This window comes from Etheostoma cragini, chromosome 15 (genome assembly GCF_013103735.1).
Source record: "Etheostoma cragini isolate CJK2018 chromosome 15, CSU_Ecrag_1.0, whole genome shotgun sequence".
NCBI lineage: Eukaryota > Metazoa > Chordata > Actinopteri > Perciformes > Percidae > Etheostoma > Etheostoma cragini.
In genome coordinates this window covers 11,946,401-11,973,548 of record NC_048421.1, presented here as the reverse complement: position 1 = coordinate 11,973,548, position 27,148 = coordinate 11,946,401, and the positions used below count along the sequence as shown (strand labels likewise).

Genomic DNA, 27,148 nt, shown 5'->3' with positions numbered 1-27,148 from the left:
AACACTCCCCTTACAGCCCACATACAACACGTTGTCCATCATCTGGTAATAAGAATGTTCCAGCCTCAGGAGAGGAGAGGAGAGCTGGTAAGTCACACGAGAGAGCACAGCAGGGAACAGATATTTTTGTAAAATGCATGCGCAACATGCTGCCAGTGAGACCTGAGTAAAGATAATACTGATGCAACATCTTTCCTATGAAGGCAGAGAGCACCCATGAGAAAGAGTAAAGGGACTCTAAAGTCAGATGTCTTAAAGTTTTACTGAGGTGAGAATCCCTCACAAAAGTGACACATTTTAGGACTTTTTTGCCTTTTTTAGAAATCCTCATTGGATAAAAGTCCACTACCAGGGAAGAGCTGTTTGGTTGGAGCACTGAGCTGGATCTTTTTGTCTATCGTGTAGGCCAGGTCGCTTTCCTCCGAGCCCCTCCTGCTGGTGCAGAGACCAGCCTCTAAGGACACTCCTTCCATGCTCTCTGACAGATCCAGCATTTGCAAAACATCAATGGGCTCAGCTGGAAATGAAAAGAAAGAAAAGAATTAACCATCTGTACATTGTAACAGAGCAGATAGAGGAAATTCCGGGTTTATTGTATTTAATGCTCTCAGACGTGATGCTATTGATTTAAACACGGTATTGTTGACGACTTGACATGCTTGTAAATAAACCCTTCTTACCGTATATTCCTGTTTATAGCATTGTGAAAAACTTGTGAAATGAAAAAAAAACTACTTATGATAGGGTGGAGCTTGTGGCACATTACAGCAGCATGCTTTTAGTCATGTCAGTGTAACACTTAAACTCTGCCAGTGTGACAGCACTTTGTTGTCTGGCTCAGTTAAGTGCTGGTTGTTACCCAGCTGAAGACCAGGGTTTAGTGTGGCTGGAAGCTGGTTTTAAAGTGTGGAGGCTTCCTGCTTCCTAGGAGTCGGAAGAGACAAGCTCCTCTGAGATGTGGTGGCAGGTGGCCAGGCTTCTGTGGGTGTTATTATAGGATAGGGGTGGTACATAGCCTAACCCATAATCCTACTGCAGCACACCTGACAGCTGACACCTGCACACCGCTCACCCTGCACCAGCGAGCTACAATATGTCCGCATCGCATTTCTCAGAATTTGAACACTTCACTGGCACAAATAAATGCATGAGGGATACATATAGTCTCACTGCTAAAACATCTGCCCTAACAAGCCAGCTAGTGTTGTATTAAACCTTCCAAAGCTTAGTCAGTTATTCCTAACAATTTAAACATTTCTGCCAATGGGGTAAGACTGTTTTATTTTTTCAGTCTTTTTTTCCAGTTGTGTTTTGTTGTGTTTTCCAAAAGTGTATGTAAATACCTGAAAACAAGACTAAAAATAGAATAAGGGCAAGTGCTGTAAAACTACCAACAAAAAGTATTCTCATGGAACTGCAAGTTGATTTCAATTACATACAGGAAAACCAAGCAACTGAATTGTTAAGATGGAGATTTTGTTTTTTTTGCAAACGTCTCTGTAGCTACGAGGTTTCTCCCAGTGCTGGCTCTCCCATCACAATCAACCTGAGCATTATTTGCAGTCTGCTGATCATGTTATCAGATGTTCTATTGCTAAAGTGCTGCTGTAAGCATTAGCCAGGATCAGAGTTTTGTGCACAGCTAGTCTCCCACCAGCTGATGTGAGAGCCTGTTCAGGGAAACTCAGCACTTAGCATTCCAGGCATCTGAAATGACGATCCTAAACCCAAATTGTCTCCTGCAGCTCTTGCCACTCATTCAGAGTTTGCCTATTATATCCCTTGTTAATTAAACATGGGGAAAGAGTTTACTCTTGCCCAGACATTGCTTGCAGAAAAACGCCATGGTATACATTTTATTGCATCATTTATTTGCATAGCAGATGCCGTTTACTCTGAGCAGCTTTGAGAGCTCGCCCTCTTTGTCCCCTAGCATGGTAAATAGGTTAAGCTGTGAATTACAGCTAGGCTCCAACAATAGAAAACATAAGGTACAGATCTAAAGGCATTTAAGACCTGAGGGTTTACATTATGAATGTACATGTAAATAGAGTCATAAACAAGCAGTGTAAATTAAGTAATTACAGAAGGTGCAATAACATAAACCTCAGATCATTTTAAAATCTGGGACAAGAACACGGACATAGTTTTTGATTTCACATTCACGTCCAGGCTTTTTGTCTCTTGGCCTGATATGGTCACCTGACAATGTGTTGGAGAGTAAAGGAAATGTTTTGGTTGCACCAAACTTCATGGCATTTACCTTGGAGTAACAAAGTCACCAAAAGGCTGACTGCATCCTTGAATGCCCTAATCAGGCTGCCACTTCAGAGGCACAAAAACAAAGACATTTCATACCAGACTCTTTTAATTTTGTAGCAAAACGCTTGAATACATTTGCCTCTGCATTTCTGTTGAAGCCCTTTATTAATTACAACAGTTTACTTTGCACTTGATATCATGCCTGGGTCCAAATCCTTAATGTTTGTATTTAATTGAATAGGTTGCAGTGTCTCTGTCTGATCCCAAATGAGCTCTTTGTAGCTCTGTTGTGGCCTCGACTGCAAATCAATTTCCTTTGGGATAGCAAAGTTTAAAGTTTGTGTGTCAGTCAAAGGTCAGACTCCAGTAAAATTACTCATGCGCAGAGAGAAAAAGAGGCCATAAGGCAGTAATGTTTGGAACATCACTGAGTCTGAATAATGTTCTAAATTGAAGCAACATGGGTCTAATAATACGGGATTCTTGTGTTTCTGCACCTGACAAAATGAACTCAAAACAAAATAACAATTATACTTCAGCAGAATTGTTTAATTTCAAGTAATCCAAAGATGAAATGTTATTGCACCCCATGAACCGTATTAAGTACATTTCTGCCTTGACCACTATACATTTATAAAAAAATAAAAAAAACTGTTTTCCATTTCTAAACATGCTCCAACTATATGCTGTCAGGAGACTGTTGACCTCTCGACATTTTCAAGACAATAGATAACATAGGCGTGATGTGCAACAATGCCAAAGGGGGAAATCTGAGACAAGCAGCAGAAATTCCTCCCAAAAAGAAACTGCATTCACAATGATCCATCAGTTAAATGTGCAGTGAATAATCGGCATCCCACACCCAAGTTTGCAAAATAAACCTTTCTAAGTTTGGCAACCTGTTTTGGAGAACGTGGGAAAAATTTGATAGCTGCTGCAACAACATCGAAATCTAGGTAAATATAAGCATGACCCAGAAAAATACAACCAAGTTTGTGTTGGATATCCATTATATACGGTATATATAAATATATATGGCAGTGTCAAAAGGAAACCCCCAGGCTTGTGGCTCGTGGCCACATAAAGTCTGGATCCATGCAGCAATCAATAAAAGACAGTCATCTCTTCCCTGTTTTGGATCCATTGATTGATCTTAAGTTGTGCCAATTCTTGCAGCCTCTTTACCTATCCTGCAGCACTGACTGTCTGAGCAGGTTCTGCTTGCATCTCATTAGGCATTGTGGTAATCATTCATGTCCTTATCTCACCTGTCAAATAATCTTATTTCTAAAGAAGCGTAGTAAGAGTTGATGAGAATAAATGAGATCAGCCCTCTAGTATGGCCACTGAAAGACAGAACTACCAACCTTCGTGGTTATAGGTTCAGCCAGTGCAGCATGCTATCCCCACCTCTTAAAGATATGGCTCAGCATATTTGAAATAGAATCATACAATCTCTAAGGACTGATGACTCAGATTGTCCAATGGCAAAAGGTCAGAGTACATGGGAAGGAGCTGAAACATCCAGCAATTTCACAGACATCTGGCATTTCTGTCTTCTTTTTCTTGTCTTTTTGTCCATGAGACAACCACGTCTGCCCAGCAACAGAACAGTCCACAGTCTTCCTGACAGAAAAGAATTGAACAGTCCATCTCATAGTTCATGCTCTATTCCCTGGGAATGCCACTAAACAGTTTACATCAGTGTATCCTCTCTGGCTGTGTGACACTTGACACAGTCCCTCCAACTCAGCACCACTTTAGTTATACATGGACATAATGAGTTTCCTGTGTTTCTCACAAAAATGACTCTGAAGACATTCTTTATGACTCACACCAACTACACTCCCAGTTCAGCCTGAAAAACTACCACTCGAACACACACAATACAACTCTGTCAAAAATAATTGTGCATGGGAACTGAGGAATGTTAACAAGAAATTATGCCAAAATGAATCAATAAAAAGTTTTCCATAGTATCTTGGACAACACCCTGAGATGACAGGAAGAAAAGCAGCCCTTTTTCTGAAATGTAACTCTTCGTAAAAACCACTGTTTCTGTTGGCATTTTTTCACAAACATTTTAAATACAGCCAGCTGTATTACATATGGTGATTAATAATAAAAAATTGATTTAGTGGAAGTGGTTGAATAAATCCAGACATCGTTTCTGCCAGGCTCCATGAAGAACGGCCTTAATCTAATTAGCAGTGGGTGTGACCTTTTGTCTGGGTCACTGCTGTGTGTGCACAAGAACACTATGAGGTGAGGAGAGCTAATACACCCTCTGAACACATAACCAGCCAACTAAAAAATATTACACATAGCAGTACACACAGTTACACTAGCATGACCAAACAGCCTGCGCGCTGTTCATATGTAGCTCAATTATAAAGCCCACAGAGTGAAAACAACAGCACTTTGGACCTCTGCCCTGGTCATAATTTCTCTCTGAATCACTGTATTATTTATTTTATCTGTCAAACACACTTCTTTAGTTTATGTAAACAGTGGTCATTACTGTAAAACAAAGAAGAGCGTGTTAGAAATATCTATGGCAAAAGTAAATTTGTTGGGCTTGAAGTATGCAAACTGAGAGGCAGTGATAATTCTCGCCCTGATGTACTTGGTGGTTGGGTCTGCTTTGAGTTATTGCTGAGAATTTAGGTGCATGTCAAGTCAGCTGTTTGTAGACGACTGCTGGGAATAGCTTTTAACATATTCTCGGGGCTAGGAAGTCATTACTGAGATTATTATTGTTGATTATCTTTATAGTGAGTATTATTGTCGTTATTATTATAGTTGTAAAATATATTATTATTAATAAACAATGAAAGCAACAAGCAGTGCCAAACATTAGGTCTTTAAGCACCAACGGATTTGAAATACCACATTGTTATGCTCTCTTGACTGTGTAGCATGAAGAGATACAAGATAAACAAGGGCAACACAAAGGTTATGGCCGATGTATGAGATTCTGTGTATGTAGAGTTTTATGCTAAGCGGCACTAAAATGGTGGAAGAGTAGACCTGAGTTAACCAGTAACAGGAAATGTTCTGGAAAAGCACAAGCAATACTGTGTGCATTATTTTGTCTTCTTTTTCAAAAGTTCCATTTGTTACACAAACAACTGTTGCAACCATTTATTGTGCATTCTTATAATATACACTATATTGTATAGACTGTAGGGAATCCACTAACTGACCCTCTCCTACAATGATGAACTGGACATAATGTTTGATAAACGACAATGTATGTAAAGTGACTGTAAGTAACTTTTTCTGAAGGACCACAGATTTCTAACACCGGAAAAGCCTTTGTATGCCAGCGCAGCTAGGTAAAAGGAAGCAGGAGATGTCTTTATGTATGCCAAATTGTATTTTAATGTTTTTTTAGAAGGAATTCGTTGTGGCTGATACTGGGGCAGGACCATCAATATACGTGAGTCACACTTGGTTGGGCTTTTAACCGATGGAGAGAATTACGGGATTGTTAATGATTAAAAACCAACACCAAATTGGCCTTCAGGTATGTAATATGTCTGTTTTATTATTAAATTAACTTTACAATGTGCAGTGTTATGTTTTGCGTCAGTAGCCCACATTACATTCCGTCCACCTTCCATTTAGCCCAGTGTTTTTCCTTTTAACCCTTGTTTGTGTTGGATAACTATTCTCTTTTCCCTGGAATGTTACTTACTGTAAAGTGTCAATGGGTTTCATGAAACACGCTATTTTAATCGAAGATATTATTACGTTAGTTGCTACAACAATCTCATAATGCTTTGGCTCGTGACACAGTGACACAAAGCGGCTGCTAGAATCAACACAAACCAAAAGTTACATAAACCCCTTAACGTGCCTCAGTATATCAGATATTATATGATGAATCATATTAAAGATGCTTATCATTTGCTCAAAATCAGGGACCTTGTTTATTCTCATCTAACCTTACTATCCTAGCATTTCCTCCCCATATTTAGTGGACGTACATAGCTCTACTTTGTTCTTTCAGAAATCATAGTTTTTACATTGGGGACTTTAGCACCAATAATAACATTTGAGTCACATATATAAGCCACTTTTTTCCTCTAACATATTTCCTTGATCAATTTTTTCTACACGAGGGAAATGCACAAATTATTATTCAAATACTAAAAACAATTTAACTTGTTTAGAGTGCTCTGCTAGATATGGGTCAGTAGTTTCATCCTGTTGTTACTTTTCTTGTTGAAGCTGAAAGATTCTGATGGCATGTGATTACACATGTTTCTTCCAATTCACATCAGCACCACATTCTTCAATCTCCACAGCTTGTTCTGCTCATGTTTGTTCACAGCATGATGGGCCGACAGGCCAAAAGCGCCTTGGCCCATTGAGAAAACACCTGCCTCTAAAAGCTCATAACTGGACACTAGGCATTTCACACAAACACCGAAACACAAATTTTACTTCTATACTTGTGAGGATCTTCTTTTTTACTGTTAACCTAGCCTGACACCAGATCTAATCACTAAACTCTCTTCAAGGGGGGGGGGGGTTTCTAATGACCTGATTTTGGAAGATATTTTCTCATCTCTTTATCCTTCCGAGGGTATCATGTCCCCATAAATATGCAACATATCACACCACCACAACAAACACAAGTTCACACACATAATGTCTTATGCACGTGTGCATGCATACCTCACACACAGAGGATTAGCTTGATACAAACATGCAAGCGTACACATGACCAAGCCCATTCAAGTTTCAACCCCAAGCCATCATTTAGTCTCGCAGACATCATAACACTGAGGCAGCCATTATGGAGTGGAACACCAGAGCTGGCAAAATCAAAGTATAACACTATATGCCGCACACACCATGTGTAAGACAGGTATATGTACACATGCTTCTTTAGAAGCCCTGTTCCTTTGTACTTCTGATGGAAACTTTAAAGAAATTCTCAACAAGTTGTGGGCATCTGTGTTCGCAGTTTAGTGTCTAAAGGACACTTGGCAGGTTCAGAGAAGTTGAAATATGAACCAGGTCACAATGTCATTAAGGGTATCATATTGTTTTTAGACTCTACAGATGGCTTTGGAAGGAAAGACTACTACTGTGGTCTCTACTGAAATGTTCATGTGCATGTGATGGATAACAGATGATAAAACTTTTTCGAAAAGCCCATGAAGTAAGATAAAGAGGTGGATGACATGTAAGGGGACACTGCAAAGAAGCCCCTCTGATGTCTGCTCATTGCAATTCTACAGGAAGCATCGCCAACTAATCCCACAGAAAGCTTCTTGAAGCATCCAGTGATCAGAAACACAGCCATAGACGCATGAGGGGAAGGGAGTTACTGAGTTTCTGGAAGCCAGATGTGTGTTGAATACTATAGATTGCATTTCGGCACCATAAAGCATTTGAGCGCAATTTCTAATTATTAATGACTTGGTGGGATTCAAAACAGTTTGCTTTGTCAAGGGGTTTGAGAAGCAGTTTGATATGACACTTGCAGCATCGGCAACTAGGGACAGACGTCAGCATCTCTGATGTTTAATGTTTCCATTACAGAAACATATATTCACATAACAGAAGAATACACTAGAGCTGTTGCAGCTGCAAAATTTCTCTTTTCCTAGTCTTATATCTTGCTAAATTCAGCTGACTTTTTCATTTGTTTTCATTTGCCACTAATTTGTTGCTATATCAAAGGCGAACAAGGCTTGCCATTCTCCTTTGGGAGTCTGGTGCAGGATTGGCAAGGAGGCTGGATCAAACAGGAGACAGTGAGGGGGCTCTATGCACGATTTCCCCTCTGTCCTAGAACCAGTCAAGGATGAGGCAGAGCATGAGCAAGAGGATTGATGTAGAAGATCAGGCATAAATAAAAACAAACACCCCCTATTCCCAGGAACAAAAAAGAAATAAAGAAAGGAAAACTGAACAAAAATGTGTGTGAGGCAAAAAAAGAACAGAAGATTCTAACTCAACCTAGCTGTGGACGTGTGCAAGAATGTCTCACTTCCTGTCAGCAAACATGACTACAAAGTACTCTCTCATCTCTCTTGAACACACACAGAAAGCATATGGGAAAACATTCTGGCACTGTAATACACATTCACATGCACACAAACATGCACAGACTTAGACACATCACATGCACATATCTAAGACTCCCATATCAGCACCACCATATGTCCCAGGCACTTTTAAATCATCTCATTCTCTCACTTCACAGGCCCTCATTAGAGAGCAGTGGACACCACAGTCGGTGTGTCACTTAAATGTGATTATTCTGTCAGTCGGCCCATTTCCTCCCACCATCGCTTTATGTCAGCCAGTGACTTCCATCAAATCCTGCCAGCCAGGAAGTGGGTGCATGTGGAAAGCCACGAGTGAAAATTAGAGATCTTTAGGCACTTCTGGTGACCACAGGGTTAACTCCTGCTTTTAAAGCATGGTGCTCCATCAGGGAGTTTCTAAGCAGCAGCACCTGCGAGGAATAGTTGGCTGCCAGTTGAAGATAATCCGGACACGGCCACAGGGCATGCTGCCAGGCCTGTGTGGGTGACATATAGCAGTGGGCCAAAGGACATACAGTTGTACTGGTTACTGGTAACCTTGGGGACAAGGAGATCTTAAAATGGGTGCAGCAATGGCTGAACAAGTATGAAAGTGCAACAAATGCGCACACCAGGACACTGAGACAGACAGACAGACAGACAGACAGACAGAGAGAGAGACAGCTCTTTGACTGAGACCAGGCCCTCTTCTTGCAGGTGGATAATTGAAAAAAATTCACTCCTACAAGTCATAGTGTGTAAAATATGACCTGAGGTTGTAGCCTGCAATAAAACATGTAAAATATGTAAATGTGCCAGAATAATCATAACTAAGGCAGTAAGAGTGTTAGTGCAAGCGCCTTCACTTAAGAACTATGTGAGCAGAGGGCACATTAAACAGATCCATGACAGGAATTTTAATCTACTCTGTTCGGTCAGTGTTCAGCCGTTCACCTCTTTCTCAAGCCAACGTTAAACCTTTTCACAGTAAACTGACGCTGGTCACAAGCAAACTCGAACGTGACATCATACATCTCCGGTCGCTGCAGGTCTTAGGCCTACGGCTCACCTGACGCAGGAAGCTCACTCTAAATTCAAAACCTTGGAAATGTGTTCAATTAAAAATACAAGCTGAAGCATGAAAAGCTGAATCAATACAAAATGCTCCTTGAGCAACGACGCGGATAACTAATACTTAAGCATACATAAAAATATCTGATGCATAATTGCACGTGCACGGTTCTGAAAGATCCAAAGTGATCCTTAAAAGAGAGTAAAGATGCTTTTGCGCCAAGTGTTGGCTGGTGACCAAGTGATGAATGATGGTGCCTGGAAAAAAGTCACGGAAACTTAGATAAAGGAGACAGTTCATATTTAATGTTCAAATAGATACTTTACCAGCGTGTGTCATCGTTACGTGAAGCAAGATGCAAATAAATAGCGGTATTCTCCTGCGCGACCTGGTTCTTATTACATGGTCCATCTTTTCCAAGCGGAGACCCCCCTCTGCCTCCGCCACCAGAACTTTATACTGAAGTTAGATTCACAGGAACTCAGCAGCCATGCGGGGAGACAATGACAGAAGCCAGTCTGTAGTTCCACTTGCTTGATCGTTGGAGAAGTTTTGTTGTGGTGTCTCCTCTCAGTTTCGCTCTAACCCCTCTCATTCAATTTCTCCCTCTCGCCATCACTCCCTCCCTCTGCTCTCCACATCCTCCGCCTCTCCCCCTCCCATTAGGACGGCAGAAAACTCCATCTTAAATCACGTTTAGGCTATTTCTAACGATCATTTGTGAGGTTTCTCAGCTTAAAAGTGGTCATTGTACAGCACAATGCTCTCACAGTTTCCTGATTTTTGGCAGATCTAGCCAGCCTACTATCCATCCACAGAGACTACAACAAGAGGCACAGAACCTGAATGTATACATGCTTTCATTTGTTTTGAACAGGATGATTGAAAACAGTGACAATGTTATTCATTTTTATCATGATGATCATGATGCAGAATGTTGAGATATCTCTCTTTTTTCCTTTAATTAACTTCCACCTACCAGTGAAGGTCACAGGATTTGGGTTAAATCCTTTGAAGTTGGAGGATGTAGCCCAGCGTTAAACTTCACACACAGCACTAGTTAAATAGATCTGAACATTACACATCCCTGACCAGTTCATGGAGGCAGGTGTTTGCAAACCAGGCCAGGCTCGGGCAGGTTATCTCCACCATCAGGCTAACCTCAGCAGCCCAGCATTGTTGCTGTGTTCTGTAATAATTGTCTAGACTGAAGCTGGAGGCTGAATCTCCTCAGGTTAGAGCTTGTGGACTCCTAGTTCAGAAGCAGGCCCAGCTGGCTAAAACCTATTGTTTAAAACATTAAGGTGTTATTCCACACCCCCTAACTTTAATCTGAGTATTCAGTAAACAGTAGTTCTTTAATATAGACAAAGTCCACCAGACTTTTTCCACAAAACAGAAACATCCATTTGTACCATTTTTAGTCTTATCAAAATGTTTTAAAAAAGTATTTTTACAGGTATAACATTATATAAATTAAGTTGCATCAAACTACATGAAGTAGATGGTCTTTAAATGGGGACACCGAGAGTAATGAGCTGAAATGATTGGTTGTGACAAGTCACCTACCTCTCAATACTGTAGGGGACATCTGTCCCAATCATCTGCCAAACCCTAAGCCTTTACAGCTTTGATTACCTGTGCAGGCTGAATATAGTCCTGCCAAAAGCTTAATTAATTCTAGTAAGACTGGTATTCAGTTGAAACATGCTCTTAGATAAGGCTTGTGAAGACCTTGTCTAATTGGAAAAATACCAAAGATAACGTTTCTAGAGTCCAAGCTACAACAGGCCTTTGTGAAGCAACTTGGAGTCCCAGAGTACATTCAGAGAAAAGAAGCCAAACCGTAATTTCTGAAGGGAGAAGAGTCTCAAACCACAGAAAGATGGAGAAACACACCCATTTAAAAGTCATAATGCTCTGTTTTATCTAAAGACTGTTCCATATTATTTCTAGCCAAACCCCAACTCTTAGCTGCAAGAGTTATGATGTAAATCCAAAACACATTATGCTTTTTTTTTGGTAAATAAACAGAGTCAAAAAGTATAGTTAAGCAACATTCTTAACTTTACTAATCATTTTTCAACATAAGGGAGCCTTATTAAAAACATTTTCCTGAGCCTCAGACTGTAAATTGTGGGAGATCAAGTTGAAGAGTGATTAAAACAAAACACAAAAAGGCAGGAGTGTGAGATAGAATAGCTAGTCCAGATAACTTGTCAGATTGAGGCTGATCTAGTAGGTAAACAACGGACCCCCTGACCTCCCACCGTCTCCCTTCTCAGTACCAGCTTAGCCAGCATGATTCAGGGCCACATTCCTAACAGCTTTTAGCAGATAGTTACTAAGAGTCCAGTGGCTAGGCTGAGCTCTGGCTGAGAAATATTTCCAGAGCATGTGCTATGTACCTTGGTCTAACTATTGGACAACTTACAGATAATCATTCTTTATAACACATCAAAGACAAACTCAGGTTTCTAATGTACAATGAGTTAGGTTTTATTCTTTCATCAAGAAATACACCTGACAGCTACTGCACCCAGACGTTGGTGTTCCTCATGACTGGCACCAAACATGCATTGATTGAGCCCCGGACCCAACACATAAATTTAAATTATTACACATGACGTGACCGTAATGCGCAAGAAAATTTCAATTAACATTAATTTCATTAATCCAAGAGGATTACACAAATCAGATTTATAATGATTAATGTACAGTAAATTCTCAAGTTGATGTAAACACATAAATGCTGCTAAAAGTGCTTAAGATGGAGAGTGAAGTCAGTTCTTGCTGGCGGCCTCTTTATCTGATAATCAATCAGCAGAACGCAACAGAGCTACTTTGTTTTGTACACACTTACAAATCATGTGGATGAAACACCAAGATACTAAATTAGACTCCATATGTGTTTTGACATGTATTTATTAATAGCGGTTTGAAAAAAATCCCAGAGGAAATTTGGCAGGAGATGAATCTATCACAGATTCTTCTTAAAGGGAAAAAAAAAGCTTCAGGATGTGTCTCTGTATTTTCCTCTATTTTGGTTTCAATCTCATGTCATTTTTATTTATTTAACTTATTACATAAGTGGTGCTTCCAGTATTGAAGTTTAACCGAGGTATGATGTTACAAATTCAAAGCATGTCTCTCTCCCTCTGCAGGTCATCCTGCGCTGATAAATTACGGTGGACTTTTCTTATCACTGAATCACTGAGAGGGTGGAAGGTGAAGTGAAGTAATCTGTCATCAAACCATAATAGGCTCTTTGAGACATAGAGACACCGTATTAAACCTCAAGAGGAGCTAATGAGCATTTAGGATTAGAGACCCTCAGATTGGCTTTTAATTGAGTCTGCCTCCGGTCTGCTCCCTATGTTGAAGAACATGCCAGAACAAGACAGGCTAACTGTCAGGAAAAGTATGCATGCAAGGTTGCGAAGGAGGAGACAGCTGACTCTATAAGCTTGCCAAAAAAAGGATTTATGTGAGAGGAAAAAATACATTTTTCTGTGCAGTCATTATAAAATAACCACCTTACAAATCATTTGCACCACTGCTTCCTAATGGGTGTGTGATGTCATTTAGCGCTATATTGTGTGTGATAAACATTGTTATTACTTTCTGTCATTATATATTGATATAATGAGGATTTACAGATACGTGTGAATGATGATTGTGTATCTAAGTTGGTGGTTTGTGTGGGAGAGGTGGAGCCTGATACAGTGTCACTGTATTCACCATTCATATCAGAGTTATGAATGAGCCTTACATAACAATTACAGTTTTCCATTTGTATGCAATACATTTCACACTGAAGAAAATCTGTGTAGTCTCAGTGCTAATAATGAAAAAAGAGGTATTTTATGTGTGATTGTGGAAAATGTGGGTTTGTTAGTGACTTCAAAACAAAGAAAATTCTAAAATCCTTATCTGATCAAGAGTACAATAACCAAACCAAGAAAACAAAGGCTCTGACCTAATTCACATTTTTCTTGTAAGGAAAAAATTTTGTAGGCAAATCTCTTGGAGGCTGGCTGGTAAAACTGCTGGTCTATGAAAGCGCCTCAAGAGAAATGGGATTGTGCCACCCACTGACTGCTGATGATATAGATCAGAAAGCATGTGTTCTTACATGGGTTTACCTGCCTGCGGTACAAGGGGGCAGAGTGATCCCATCAGGCAGGATAAGACTGCAGCTTGGTATTAAACCACCACTACACTTTCCTTGACCAACTATGGCATTTGGAATTTTAAAAAAAGAGCTGTTTGAGCCTCATTGAAAGAAACAAGATTACCATCAGAACCAACACTGAGCAGGGATTGGATGCAGAGCTGTCTTTTCAGACATATTACCCCACACAGTCAGTTGCTTAACCCTGCTGTAAAGTTTCCAAACTAGTGATGGGGCAATAATTAAGTGTGTTTAAATGTTCCCTTTTCCAATGGGCCAGTAATTATCACCAATCTGATGATAATTATAAAACTGAGAGATGACGGGAGACTAAACTAATTAACATCTAAGGACCATGTCTGTTAAATGAACTGCTCCAACAAACAGACTAAATAAACTCAACCAGACACCACACACAAGATCACCCTGCTGTGCCCTCCTCTTCACTGTTAGTTTCCAACACAGAGCCACATAATTGTGATTTGATCTAAATAGCAGGGCAGTTTGGTTGAAACTGGTATTTGCAGTGGCACTTAAGGCAAATAGGAACACTGACAGTAAACATGATTCAAACTATTTTTGTGTGGAAGTTATTTTAAATTTGAGTTCTGTGACATGGTGCCACAGTGGCTGAGTAGACAGACCTCCTGGGAATCCATCTGTGTAGTGTGTTTGCTTATAAGATAAGACGTAATTGACACCATGCTGTTGTTTCTTTTTGCTTTCTGTTTTTACCTTTACTGCTCTCCAAAACCCCCCGAATAACCTAAAAGTGGCAAGGTTTTTTTATGTTTCTGTTTTCCCATGAAGAAATGTTATGAAACAAAAATCCTTGTCTTTACATTGGAATTTACATTTCTGAGTTAATCTAATTTCATTCTTTGAGCAATGCTTTTCAACAGCATGTCCTGGAGACTGTACAAATGACATATACTGTTGAGCTGTAACTAATGAATGTTTCTAAGAATGTTGCTAACTGGTGCTCAGAAATGCCACGTTATGATCTTCAGGGTGCCTATGCTCTGAAAGAACTCTCTGTAGAGTTTCCATTGTGTGTGGTCTGCATCTGCAGCAACAGTTTTAACTCTCCTCTTTGGTGCAGCTCGTGGGCTATTCTTTAGCACTTGCTCTCAATCAAATGTGTTCTCTTTCTGCCTCAGAACCCCTAAAACACTTTCCCAGCTCACTCCTTTTTTAATTCTTTGCACCCATTCTTCCTCTGTTTTTAAGTTATCTTCCCACCCAGCGACCCCCGGATACTCTTTCCCTTTCGTCCCTTTTATTCTCATGAAGTTTGCATTCCACACCTCCTCTACAGACTGCACACAAAAGAGGAGAAAGCGCCACTCCTGACCTGTGGCAAACATTCCAGTCCTCTATGCCCTTTTCACACAGCAAGAGTCCCTTATCCTTCCGGTAGCATCAGCCATAATATAATGCTACAAAGTATTTAAAAAATCTTAGGGAAAATATTTAAAAACTAGTCTATATATTCATTTGTCTTAACAAATAGTTTGACAGTCTTGACATTGTACACTTAAAACAGCATCTCAACTTAATCACACAGTCCATCTTTAATTATAATGAGTGGAAACAGACGCTTTATAAAGTCAGCAGGGAACCAGAGAAGGTTCCAGGAGCATCTGCTCATCTGTCCTTAAGGCCAGTACACAGGAAATTAACCATTTAGCTATAAAAGAGAGTAGAGGAGATGGGAGAGTCATTTTTTATGACTTGGACTTCGATAAAGGGGTTAAAGACGGATGATGTGGGCTCAGGGCATAGCAAGAGTAGGCTCAGAGGGCTCTGATAACTACAATGAGTGGGGGGGACATACTGTAGATGCAGAGGTGCAGTAGAGAAAGTGGAGCGGTTAAAGTTTGATGTAAAAAAACGGAGCAGGGTTAACAACAAGACATTAAAAACAAAGAGAGCCCATGTCGTGGAAAAGCATGCATGGGCTTGTGTTATGCCCTCCTCTTTGTCCCTTTCCTCACTCAGTCTGTGTCTTAGTGTCTCAGTCTTCTGAAATTCCACAGCAATAGCTTGGAGGCTGGTAATCATCACTGGCTGCCCAGCCCTCCTCACCTCTATCCACACCTGTCCACTTTCTCCGGAGGCACAAGGGAAAGCATGCGAGGAACGGCCCTGACCTCACTCCACTGGCTTACGCCGGCCCTTTAAGCACCATGTCCACTGGTAGGCAGCTTTAAGACTGGTTTCTACTTAGTTTTATATAAGTTCTTGTATTGTCATAATTCATAATTTTAGGGTAGACTAAAACTGACCTGATGATTTGGTAGCAAAGCCTTAGTGGTATTTGGTTATTTGTTAATTGCTGCGTCAGTGTTGGTGGGTCACGGTCATTTTTCATTCTCTGTCTGTCTTTGACCATGACAGAGCTCCACAATGCTCAGACCAACAGCTGGATTTTTGCACTCACATTAGAAGTGTTCAAGCTCAAAGGCACTCTTTTTGTATGACTATTTTCTGGCTCATTTTCCTTTGCTGTTATATCTGTTCTGCCTTTACACTCAATTACTCTGAGATTGTCAGCCATATGCCTACAATTTGAAATGTAGCCAAATGTAAATATATAACTAAAATCACTATGCAGTGCATTTTGTTTTGCACACTGTCAGCTTGGATTTGAAGCTGCTTCATCTGACAATGCAAAATATACTTTAATTATCTCATTGTAAACTTCTGCTTTCTGGTGAGAGAAATGGGTCATATCTTATTATTGTTATTAATAAGAAGACATCGGCAAGAGGAAACTAGGCCTGATCTCAATGTAAGCTGACAGTCTTCTCTCTGTTGTCAGCATAACAGCCAGTTTATCACAAGCAGCGACAATGATTAGATCTAGATTTTCCAATATGTATTCTCATATGTTGAGTTACACATGCAGAACATGCCTCAGGTTCATTTTTTTCCACAACAAGACTCAACCTATCTTCACACAATCAGTCTGCTGGTTACTGGATGACCCTTGATGCATCCAGCCAGGACTCCACTCATTGATAAAATATGTCTTCCCTTTGGCAGAATCATTTCAAGGTTACAACGGAAATCAATATCTGCTCTTGACAATGCATGTTGTAACCTAGGTTCACCCTCAGAGGAGAAAAGCTAGAAAACTCATGAACGTGTTCCTAGGCTCTCCCACTGTTCCCTATATGCTGCACTGTGCGTGTGTGTGTTTGTGCGTGTGTGTGTTTGTGTGTTTGTGTGTGTGTGTGTGTGTGTGTGTGTGTGTGTGAGAAAGAGAGAGAGAGAGAGAAAGAGAGAGAGAGAGAGAGGGTGGTTGTTCTCTGCTTTCACATAATCTCTTGTCTTGTCCTTATAGTGACCGTGATGCTTCACACTGTGTTACCGTGTTGAAATGGGAATGGGGTTAAAGGGGTTAACCAGGGGGGAGGATTAAAGCAGGGGGACCTATAGCCAGTGTGTGCTTGCAATATGTTTTAAAGGGCAGAAATGTTTTCTGTTGTATCAGTGGAATACATAATCAAGTTTCAAAAGCTTGGGGGGAAATCAACACAGAACACACCCAACCTCATTTTATCTGTATAGAGCTACTTACAGCCACATGTATGACTATACATATATATATATATATACTGTAACTAATTATTATATAGTGTGTAATCCTTTTTAACTGTACAAACCAGAAACAAAGGGCACCTGAGCTAACAAGATCCATTATGATAACCCCAGTTCATCCACTTCTTAAAAACACAAACCATCATCTGTCAAATATGACAAAGCATTAAAAATGTTTAGTTGTTTTTTTATTGGTGGAATCACCATTTGTGTTGAAATGTTCATCATGTAAAGTTGGCAAGGCATTATAAAACACAGTTTAATGAGTGACTTAAAAGGGGAGGGCATCAATTGTTCACTAGCTAATCACTCCAGATTGCTCTTTGGACCATCCACTCATCCCTGGATCAGTATTAGAGTAAATGGAAAACCTACAGTTTCATCACATTTAACAACAGGCCCAAACACAACAGACTCTGACTGTTGCACTATGGCCTTTCATCAGAGGAAAAAAGCAAGTGAGATCTTATCAGAGGCACCTTAAACCCTTACAACAACCATCCAGAATGGGTTCCACTAGTCACGGTCCATAACAGACCCTTGCTAATGCCATTATTGTCCAACTAAACTGAGACAGCTGGACCAAACTCAGACCATTCTTTTACATTATTATATTCATATTCTTATTTGGAATACAGTGATGCAATGAGGTTTTTTTATGAGGTGTTATAAAATCAGTAAGTTATGAGTGCTTTTTAAGTGTGCTACAGCTTTCCTTACCACCAGATGGCGGTACAATGCAGCGCATTGAGTCACTAGAAACATTGCTCAAATCAAATCAACGTTTATTTGTCACATACACAATCCTACACAGTGCCAAGTGATATTCTTTTCATGCCAGCTCCAGAAACCATTATCAAATATAGAAAATACAGTAGTAGTAATAAAATAAAAAGGAAAAGTAATATAAAAAAAGAGAATATTTTACACAAAAAGAAAGTATAATAGAAGCAAGTAAACAATATAAACGAATACGCTTGAAAGAAATGAAAAAGTAAGCATTACGTTTCAGAGAAATTGTGTAAAAGTAAGACTGGGACTAGTTTTATAAATAGTCAACTGGAGCCGAACAAGTGTTTAATTTGGGTGTACCTATAGCCTGCGTAGCATATAACAACAACAACAACAATAGTTATATTAACATAATCATAATCACCATCATCATCATAAAAACGTGTTGGGTAGGCTACCATAAAATGTGTCCTGGTAAAACCATAAGTCCTATTAAGAATAATAACTTTAATGAACCATAATACCATATGACCAAAACATCATTTAACTACTGTATGAATATTCTAGTTAGGCTACTTGTTGGGGTCACCAGCTCAGAAATCACATAAGCACTTCCCCCTCTCCAACACGCACGTGTGCGCATGCACGGCCACACATTTTAAAGGAATAAACTTCGTTTTCAGGGAAGGCGGCACCTATCAAGTTAAAAATCTTGTCTGCCCGAGGTGTTTGCAATGCCACGTCTTTTTTGGTTACTGATTTGATTGAACATGTGACTGAATTAGAGGCTCACATGGCTGCGGTGGCTGCATGATCCGCTTTACTTTTTTAAAGTCCGGTGATCGGTAGCTCCCTCGGCAGCGACCATCCACAGCAGAGGACCGCTGAAAAACACAGCGCCTACCCGGACAAATCATGGCGAACAGCGGGCAGAAAGTTGTGCTGATCACCGGCTGCTCCTCCGGCATCGGGTTACGAATCGCCGTCACGCTGGCCAAAGATGAGAAGAAGCGTTACCATGGTAAATGCGCTTTCTTCTACATTGTTTCTTTGATCGGACCTATTAGCAGCAAGCATATAACAGTGTGTCTCGCTTGAAAAACCTATTCCGTGTTTACTTCCCCCTGCAAAACTCATTGCACCAACCCTCCTTTACGCACAAAGTTCGGTTGAGTTTCATGCGCAAATCCCGTCCTAACACAAATAAGTGTTTTGGTGTGGTGTCCATTAAGATAGCTAACCCTTGTGATATCCATATCCTTTTGTAAGGTCTGGGATTCAGTCGCCCCTTTGGTTCAATAATTATCATCTGAAAGCGCAGTTTCCAGGGGAGGCAAGGATGCCGCTTTACAGGCGGAATCATAAAAAGAGTCTTGTCAGTTCTCTTTCATGTGACTTCTCCAGCACAAAGCCTCCTTTATCGCAGTGAATTGTAGACCGCCTGCTCCGGTTTAGTGCCGTGTCTAATGTGCCTATAGTCCCCTCACTGGAGCGAGTGTTGAAAGGGGGACAAAGTTTGAGACCTGTACAAGCGAGGGTTCACTCTAAAGCAAGGGCCTTGTTTGAAGTCTTCATTGGTGCACAGTGGAGTTAGGGTGTCCCACTTTGACATTGTTGGTCTGTGGGTCTCCTCTCCTGCTTCCCAGCCATTATCAATGTCACTCCAGGGATTGGAGATCCAAAACCTTTCGTGTCATGGAGCCTCAGACAGAATTACATTAGACCACCTTCCCACCCCCACCCCTGTTGTTAAGAGTTTGCCTTTCAGACCCCCCTTGTTGTTAGATGTGACTTTATGCAGAATAACATAATTGGCTAGCCCTGAGACAGTGAACCCCCATAATTTCAGCAGTTCTCGTACAAAAGATCTTTTGATGAGTTTATTTTTGTCAAGTTAAGTTATCACTCCTCTCCTTTGGCCACTTTAGGAACCACTGTGCACGTTTTTTTTCTTCTTTGAGGGCCATCAGGATCTGATGGGATTTATTACTGTGAAATCGATGAGCAAAGCAAAAGTGATTAACTGCTCCTAGAACACTGGTCTGTGTAGATGTTTTTTTTTCACAATGTGACCTGCTTTCAATATGGCCACCTCTTAGCAATGAAGCTGATCTGCCCTTTATCCAGGGTCCTTAGGAAATCCAACAGAGAATAAATATTGCATTGCACATAAAAGTAATAATTAGTTGCAGGAACATGCAGTACACCAAACTCAGAGAACCCCCCTAAAAGATCTCTGTGTGTGCAATGAAATGTGGTTCATTCAAGAATGTTTAAGCAGCCCAAAAGTAATTCCTGCAGGAGCCGGAAGAACAATGGATCTCTTGTTCACTTCTCTACCAATACTTAAATCTCTTTGTTGCTTCATGGACACAGTTTTCAAATCACAAGATTAGACTTAACTAAACTTCATAAGACATCATTATGTAATGCATTTAGTGTATTCAACAACTTGCACTGACAAGTTGCATGACACGTACACAACCAAATCTTAAAGTAGGGCCAAGTTGCATGACCATACGTAATGAAATGTTAGTAACATTGCAACATTCCAACTCTGTCTCTGATCAGACAAGAATCAGGTGAGGGTTTGCCTTTATCTGGTAAGGACAACAGGTAGATTTAGATGAATGTGTGAAGAGGAGGTTGTTTACTCCCCGGTTACAAATGTGCAACAGCACAGTATCTCTTTTTCCTCTGCTAGATAACGTCAGTCAGCAGTGTGTCAGCAAAACACACAACATGGAAGGAGCCATGAAAGCCAAGTCAACACTGTGCCGATAGCTGCCGTCACGGGTCATGATAGATTCTTGTGCTGAATGTAGGTTAATGTTGGTCAGCGTGTAAAGTTCAGAGGAAAACAATTCTGTGTCCTGTAAACTGACAGGCGTGGTCATTGCAAAGAATTCTGACCTGCACGTCTGACAGCTGTGCGTGTTTGTGTGTGTGTTGTGTGTGTGTGTGTGTGTGTGTGTATGTGTTTGTTCAGGAAATCTTAAGTTCAGTAGATCAGAGGTTTAACAGTACTGTGTCATTTCATCAATGGGTCAAAGTTTGAAGCCACATCATACATTTAAAATAATGTTTTCCACTTCTCCATCTCTCCCTATCAGTGATTGCCACCATGCGGGATCTGAAGAAGAAAAACAAGCTAGTGGAGGCAGCAGGAGATGCATATGGCAAGACGTTGATATTACTTCCACTAGACGTGTGCAGTGACGAGTCAGTTAAGCAGTGCATCAACAATATCAAGGACCGCCATATTGATATCCTGAGTAAGTGGGTAACGCCTGAAACTAGGACTGCATCTATCATTCGACCTCTTTCCCGGCTTGGAATGACATTTGATCTATCCTCTACATGTGGCTAAATTTGTATGCATGTGCTTTGTTTCTTTTATCATATGTTTTAAGAACAGTTGGTAATTTAAGTATGTAACCTGAAGTCATTAGGTTATATATTATATTATCTTGTTCAGTTTCTTATCTGTGTGATAACCAAATGAATAGAACATGAACCCTCAACCTTCCTGCAAAACTAGCCCGTATTTATTGTGACATAATCAGTAATGTCATACCACATAACACTAAAAGTCTAACAGACTTGTGAAGTGGAAAAGCAAACTTTCGCAGTACAGTGTTATTACTGTAATAATATCACAACTTTAGGACAAAGTTTGGAAGTAACTGAAATGTTTTTTGGTGGTCTCCTGTAGCGCTGTCCTCTGTGGTTCTGCAGTTGACATTAAGAGTAGGTGGGGGGAGGAGATTGGGAGAGTCTTGAAATTCCAGTGGGCACATAGATTCTGCAACAGAAAGCACAACCATACTGACATCCTGAGTGTGTGAAATATGGCTGGAACTGAGTCAGCAGCTCTGTCTGCCCATAACACCTTCTTTTGCTTATTTATTTCTGAATGGGGGGGGTGGGGGGGGGGGGGCTTACTGCTTAAACAAAGCATGCAATGTATTTTCAAGCCCAGAAATCTCAGCCTGTCACCAGAAATGAATTAGGTCATTGGTATTGCTCAAACACTCTATAATACATTTGATGGTGATTTGGTCAATTCTAAGTTGCTAGATTAATAACACACAAAGAGGTGACTCTTTTCAGTTGCTGTGTTTAACCCTTTAGTCTAGATAAAGGTTCTATTTATAAACCTGTCTCCATCCAACATTGCATCCCCCTTCACCTAATTACTCAAGACCCAGAGGCCCTTCAACATGGACTTGTGTTACATCACACCAATCTGTTGTTGTCACACACTGACATCTGGTGGCAATATCAAGCGATTCCATCTGTAATCTATCAATTAGGGATCTATTCTTGTTGAAAGGCCAAGTGAACAGAGCAAACAATACAGATATCACTTCATATTACAAAAACAACATACAATATACCGTTTTATTAATAACAGGTTTGTAATCTCTGTGTATGTGTGTTTCCTGTCAGTCAACAATGCAGGAGTGGGCTTGTTGGGACCTGTGGAAAGCATCAGCATCGAGGAGATGAAAAGAGTATTTGAGACCAACTTCTTCGGTGTTGTTCGCATGATAAAAGAAGTGATGCCAGACATGAAGAAAAGGCGTTCAGGACACATCGTGGTCATGAGCAGTGTCATGGGTCTTCAGGGTATGATTTGTGCAGATTTAACAATGCAAAATAAAATCTGCAATCCAGTTAAGTCTGATCTGAGAACAAAAAAAAAATATTTACAATTCCAACTGACCATGAAAAGGCATTTTTCAAGACTTTGCAGGTGTAGACAGGAGCACTGTCCGTAGATTGGACAACCGTAAGGTTGATAAATCACACTTGCAATACTATTTGGATAACTGGTAATTTAGCTAGCCTATTGCTCGATTTAAAATCAGGAGAATAGAATTCTAAATGATTGACTGTAAATCATTGTGTTTTCTGTGCTTTAGGATCTATTGAATTAGTGAAATCACTTTACAATAACATGTGAAGCAATTTCAATGGACCTTAAACTTGAAACATTATTTGAATCATATGACATAATAGAAGCAAGTTTTACTGTAAAATGGTAAAAGAATACACTGTAGCAGATGCTTTTTTATCTTGATCTAATCTTCTAAAATGTATTGTTTTCCAATAGCAGTAGTACATAGATCTGTATTAAAGGCTTGACTTTATTCTATTTATTTGCTGTCTGCCTATGTTGGATATTTGAGTTAAATAGCAAGCGGTTCCAAATCAACATTTGTTTTTAACTTGTTTGAAGTGCAGATGGGTTGGATTTACTAGAAAATCAGATAAGTTCTTAATCACAGGAAAGTAGGCTAAACTGACCTTCATATGCTGTCTGGCACTTGCATTTCCACATGTGACAGATGTTTGTTTCTTGTCTGTTGATTTGAGTATCTTAGACCTTTATGTGTAAATTATGTTTGACACATGTCTGCTGTTAACAGAGTACTGTGATTTCTGATAATACAATGATGTGATAACGTCCTTTGTCTCTCTGTTTTGTTGATTTAGGAGTGGTGTTCAATGATGTTTACACTGCCTCTAAGTTTGCCATGGAAGGCTTCTGTGAGAGTATGGCCGTGCAACTGATGAAGTTCAATATCCGGTAGATTATCCTATTTCCTTTGTTCTACTTTTACATCTGTCTTTGCTTTCTACTGTACATGCTTCCTCACAGGCCTTTCTGCATTTGACTCCCCGCAGTTTGTCCATGATTGAGCCTGGCCCAGTGCACACTGAGTTTGAGACAAAGATGATGGAGGATGTGGCCAAGATGGAGTATCCAGGGGTAGATGCCGACACAGTCCGTTATTTTAAAGACGTTTACCTGCCGTCATCCATAGATATATTTGAAGCCATGGGCCAGACGCCAGAGGACATAGCTAAAGTAAGGGAATCTATTTCAGGATTCAAGAAGCAATGTTCTGTATGTCTGATCACTAACTGTTATTAACATTTACCAGGCGTAATAGCAATGAAATCAGTCAAAACTTTCTTTTGCTTCTTGTCTCTCCAGTGCACTAAAAAGGTTATTGAGTCGAGCAGCCCTCGCTTCAGGAATCTGACAAACAGCCTCTACACACCTATTGTGGCCTTAAAGTACGCAGATGAGACTGGTGGCCTGTCTGTCAACACTTTCTACAACCTACTCTTCAATTTTGGCCCTCTCATGCACATCACCATGAGCATCCTCAAGTGCCTGACATGCAGTTGCCTGCGTAGACGCACCGTCTCACCTAACTGAAGAGGGTTTCCAACCCTGCCCCTAATCCTTACCCGCCCATATTATTGAACCCCACCCCATTCCTACTGCCTTATTCTGAGGTATTGGGCTAAGCAGGCAGACTAGAGCCAGTATCCCTGGAGAGAGGAGGTGCCTTTAAGTTCAAGGAAACTACCATGATAAGCTTTGTTAGACAACATGCACAATTGCACAAGTTTGTCACAGAGATGTTGTATGCAGGATAGACTCATGTACACACACAAAACACACACACACACACACACACACACAGATATAGCGTGGCTATATTGAGATTAGATGTCTATGTCATTTAAATGAGAGACACAGGCATGACATGACATACGAGCCCCATGGACAGACAACAAAGCACAAAAATGAACTCAGTTACAGAGAGATTATTATTATTATTACATTATAGAGAAATAATATGCTATAACTTGTAGCTGCCTAGTTTACGATTCACTCAGGCTCACCAGAGTTGTAACGTGTATGACAAAGACGGAAAGAATATATGTGCTTTTATTGTGCTGTGCCCTTAATTTCATGTTTTCCATAGCGAAGTGTTCTCATGGTCATAACTGCTGACATAAATCATATTTTTTAATTTTTTTTGTTATGTTTTCAAGGTTTGTGAAGGGGTTTGTAAGATAATTTTAATCTAGCATCTTGATTTAAAAATAAACGGAATTTATCCTTAATAATTTTTCTTGATACTTTACAGTAATATAAGTCTAAGGATAGTCTTTCTTTCTGCAAGATTCCATGGATACCATGAGGGGGCAGTATTTCACAGTTCTTCCCCTGGCAGCCAAACTTTGGGTTTCACAGGATCATCATCTGCAGAGCTGGAGCTGTAGTGTAAAGGAATTTGTCCTTAGTGGCCTCAGATAGAAAAGCGCAATATAATTGAATAGTTTAAATCTTGCATGCACTGGCTTTTTTATCAGCAAGTTTGTTTTATACATTATAGTTGTATCTATATTTTTCAATAATCAATAAATCAACATTAATCCACAGAGAAGATTTTGAAGGATTACTGTAATTTCCATTATAGAAAGTTGTTCTTGCAAAAAAAAGCTGCTGGGACCATATACAGGTAAAGACACACATAATGCCTCTTGAGGAGCATGAACTTGTTTTTGCATATTATTGTGCTTTCTTGCTTGTGGACATATGCACACATTAGCATGTGTTTATGTGCGTGCGTGCGCTGCGTGCGTGCGTGCGTGTGTGTGTTGTATGAGCATGTCTATGGACCAAGTTAGTGATCTGTTGATGGATATAAAGAGGTCATGGCCTGTTCCCCATGAAAACCCCTCACTTGAACCCCCACCCCTCTCACACACACACACCCTGCTTTGTGCCGTGTGAGAGAATGTGACCTGGTTCCCATCCCTGAGGAGGGGTGAACCCTAATGACGGCCTCCTCAGACACATTGCGCAGCCCTCAGCCTCCCTCTCCAGCTGGCCCCCTCAGCCCATAGGGCCTGGACCCCCTGGTCCACACTGGGAGAGGCCTGTGGTCTGGCCTGGATAGCCTAGCCAGAGTTTGTCCTGTCTGCACACACCCTGTCTCATCCTGCCATGCCCTGCCTTGTCCAGGCTAGTTACACTCACCGCATTCTTGGAGCTCCTCATCGGAGGACAGTGCAACTGGTTGCAGACCTGTAGTTTCTGTGCGGTGTACAATGACTGCGGTGCCTCAGCTCTGTGTATGTGTCTTCATCAGAGGCGACAGCTCCGCACAATGGAACAAAGACGCTGTCAATCACAATCAAATGGGTGTGTGTGCAGGGGTTAAGGGGAAGGGGGGTAGGAGGTTGGGGGAGGAGTCTGTGTGTCTTGAATGTTTAGGGGGATGCCAAGACCCAATGTGGGACGCTGAAGGCTAAGGGCAGGGGGGAGTGAGGGGTGGGGGGGTGTCGCATTTAGGAAGATGAGAATTGGGGTGCCCAGTTCTGAATGGAAGACCTGTTTACTAATTGAATGAACACAGGAGTTACAGCAAAGTCTCATTAAACAAGGGGTCTTATGAAACCATTGTTGCGCACCTTTGTTTCACCATCAAGAACGTAATTGCAGGATAATGAGGGCAGCATGACGTGGTTAGCCCTTCCCTTAATTGTACCCCTGTCACAATTACTGAGCCACTAAACATGCATGGGCTCTGTTTTATGCCTTGTTGTGTACTGACAAACAAGCCACTTACATATTGAAACATAAACATGAGTAGAGAGAAGGAAAAAAGGGGAACCTCAAAAGTTATCTTTTTAGGATACATTCTTTGAAATCTGTCTGCTTCCTCTATTGCTGGTTCAGGCATTTTACCGTATCCTCCTTTAACTTTCATCATCCCCAGAGAACCACACCTAAGCCTGACTCAGACAGTGATGGGATAGACTAGGGAGTCAGAGATCCAAACAAGTGTGTGGCAGAGGTCAGGAAATTGTAAGAACTGAGTTATGAAAATAATGGAGGGATATTTCCTTCTTTAAAGAGCTGTGTAGATTGAATTGTTACTTTATGTTATCACTATTATTATTACTTCAACTTTTTAAAGTGTGAAAAAAGCAGAGGAAGCAAAAGAAATAGATAAAAAGGTCTGGGTGCTGTGGGATGCAGTGGGAAGTGGAGCTGATGTCTAGACAGGGTGCTACAGCCGGATCCCAGGTCAGGATGGATAAAAATGTGGCACCACTTATTTGCTTCTGTTATTATTTGCCTTTGCAATCAATGATCCTTTCTGAATAATTTTGAGTAGTGTCACAGAACCGCCATATGACTCAATTCCAGGATCAGAAGTATATTCAAAGGTGGAGGTCAGCCTCTATTTACATGGCTGTGTGTGGCTGGAGAAGTAGCCACATGGGACATATTACTATCCATAAAGCTGAGAGGAGCTATCAATCTTTGTATAGTCAAAACAGGAGAAGCCTAAGTTTCCTGTGACTAGCCTGTGGTGGCCGGGTCCATTAGGGCAGCAGAGGCCACAGGGAGAAATAACCACACATCTATCT

The 27,148-nt window shown here is 40.6% G+C and overlaps 2 protein-coding genes across 2 annotated transcripts in view; one reads left to right on the top strand and one right to left on the bottom strand.

Annotated features, from left to right (window-relative positions):
* col5a3a (collagen, type V, alpha 3a) overlaps positions 1–10,000 on the bottom strand; it is a 49,551-nt gene extending 39,551 nt beyond the window's left edge. The window contains exons 1-2 of the mRNA XM_034894429.1: positions 9,711–10,000; positions 350–517 (exon numbers count right to left, since the gene is read on the bottom strand). Coding sequence (XP_034750320.1) covers positions 350–517; positions 9,711–9,795 — 253 coding nt within the window. The 5' untranslated portion in view covers positions 9,796–10,000. The remainder of the gene's footprint in view (positions 1–349; positions 518–9,710) is intronic.
* Positions 10,001–18,527: 8,527 nt separating this feature from the next.
* Positions 18,528–24,526, top strand: rdh8a (retinol dehydrogenase 8a). Its single transcript, XM_034894715.1, has 6 exons — positions 18,528–18,917; positions 21,010–21,171; positions 22,349–22,528; positions 23,399–23,492; positions 23,591–23,774; positions 23,904–24,526. The coding sequence occupies exons 1-6, from the start codon at positions 18,812–18,814 to the stop codon at positions 24,129–24,131; spliced, it is 954 nt and encodes a 317-aa protein (XP_034750606.1). The 5' UTR covers positions 18,528–18,811; the 3' UTR covers positions 24,132–24,526.
* The last annotated feature ends 2,622 nt before the right edge of the window (positions 24,527–27,148 follow it).

Coding starts and splice junctions, on each gene's coding strand:
- rdh8a (XM_034894715.1), top strand. CDS start 18,812: ATGGCGAACAGCGGGCAGAAAGTTGTGCTGATCACCGGCTGCTCCTCC. Junction 23,493..23,590: donor CTGATGAAGTTCAATATCCG/GTAGATTATCCT, acceptor GACTCCCCGCAG/TTTGTCCATGATTGAGCCTG. Junction 23,775..23,903: donor CGCCAGAGGACATAGCTAAA/GTAAGGGAATCT, acceptor TTGTCTCTCCAG/TGCACTAAAAAGGTTATTGA.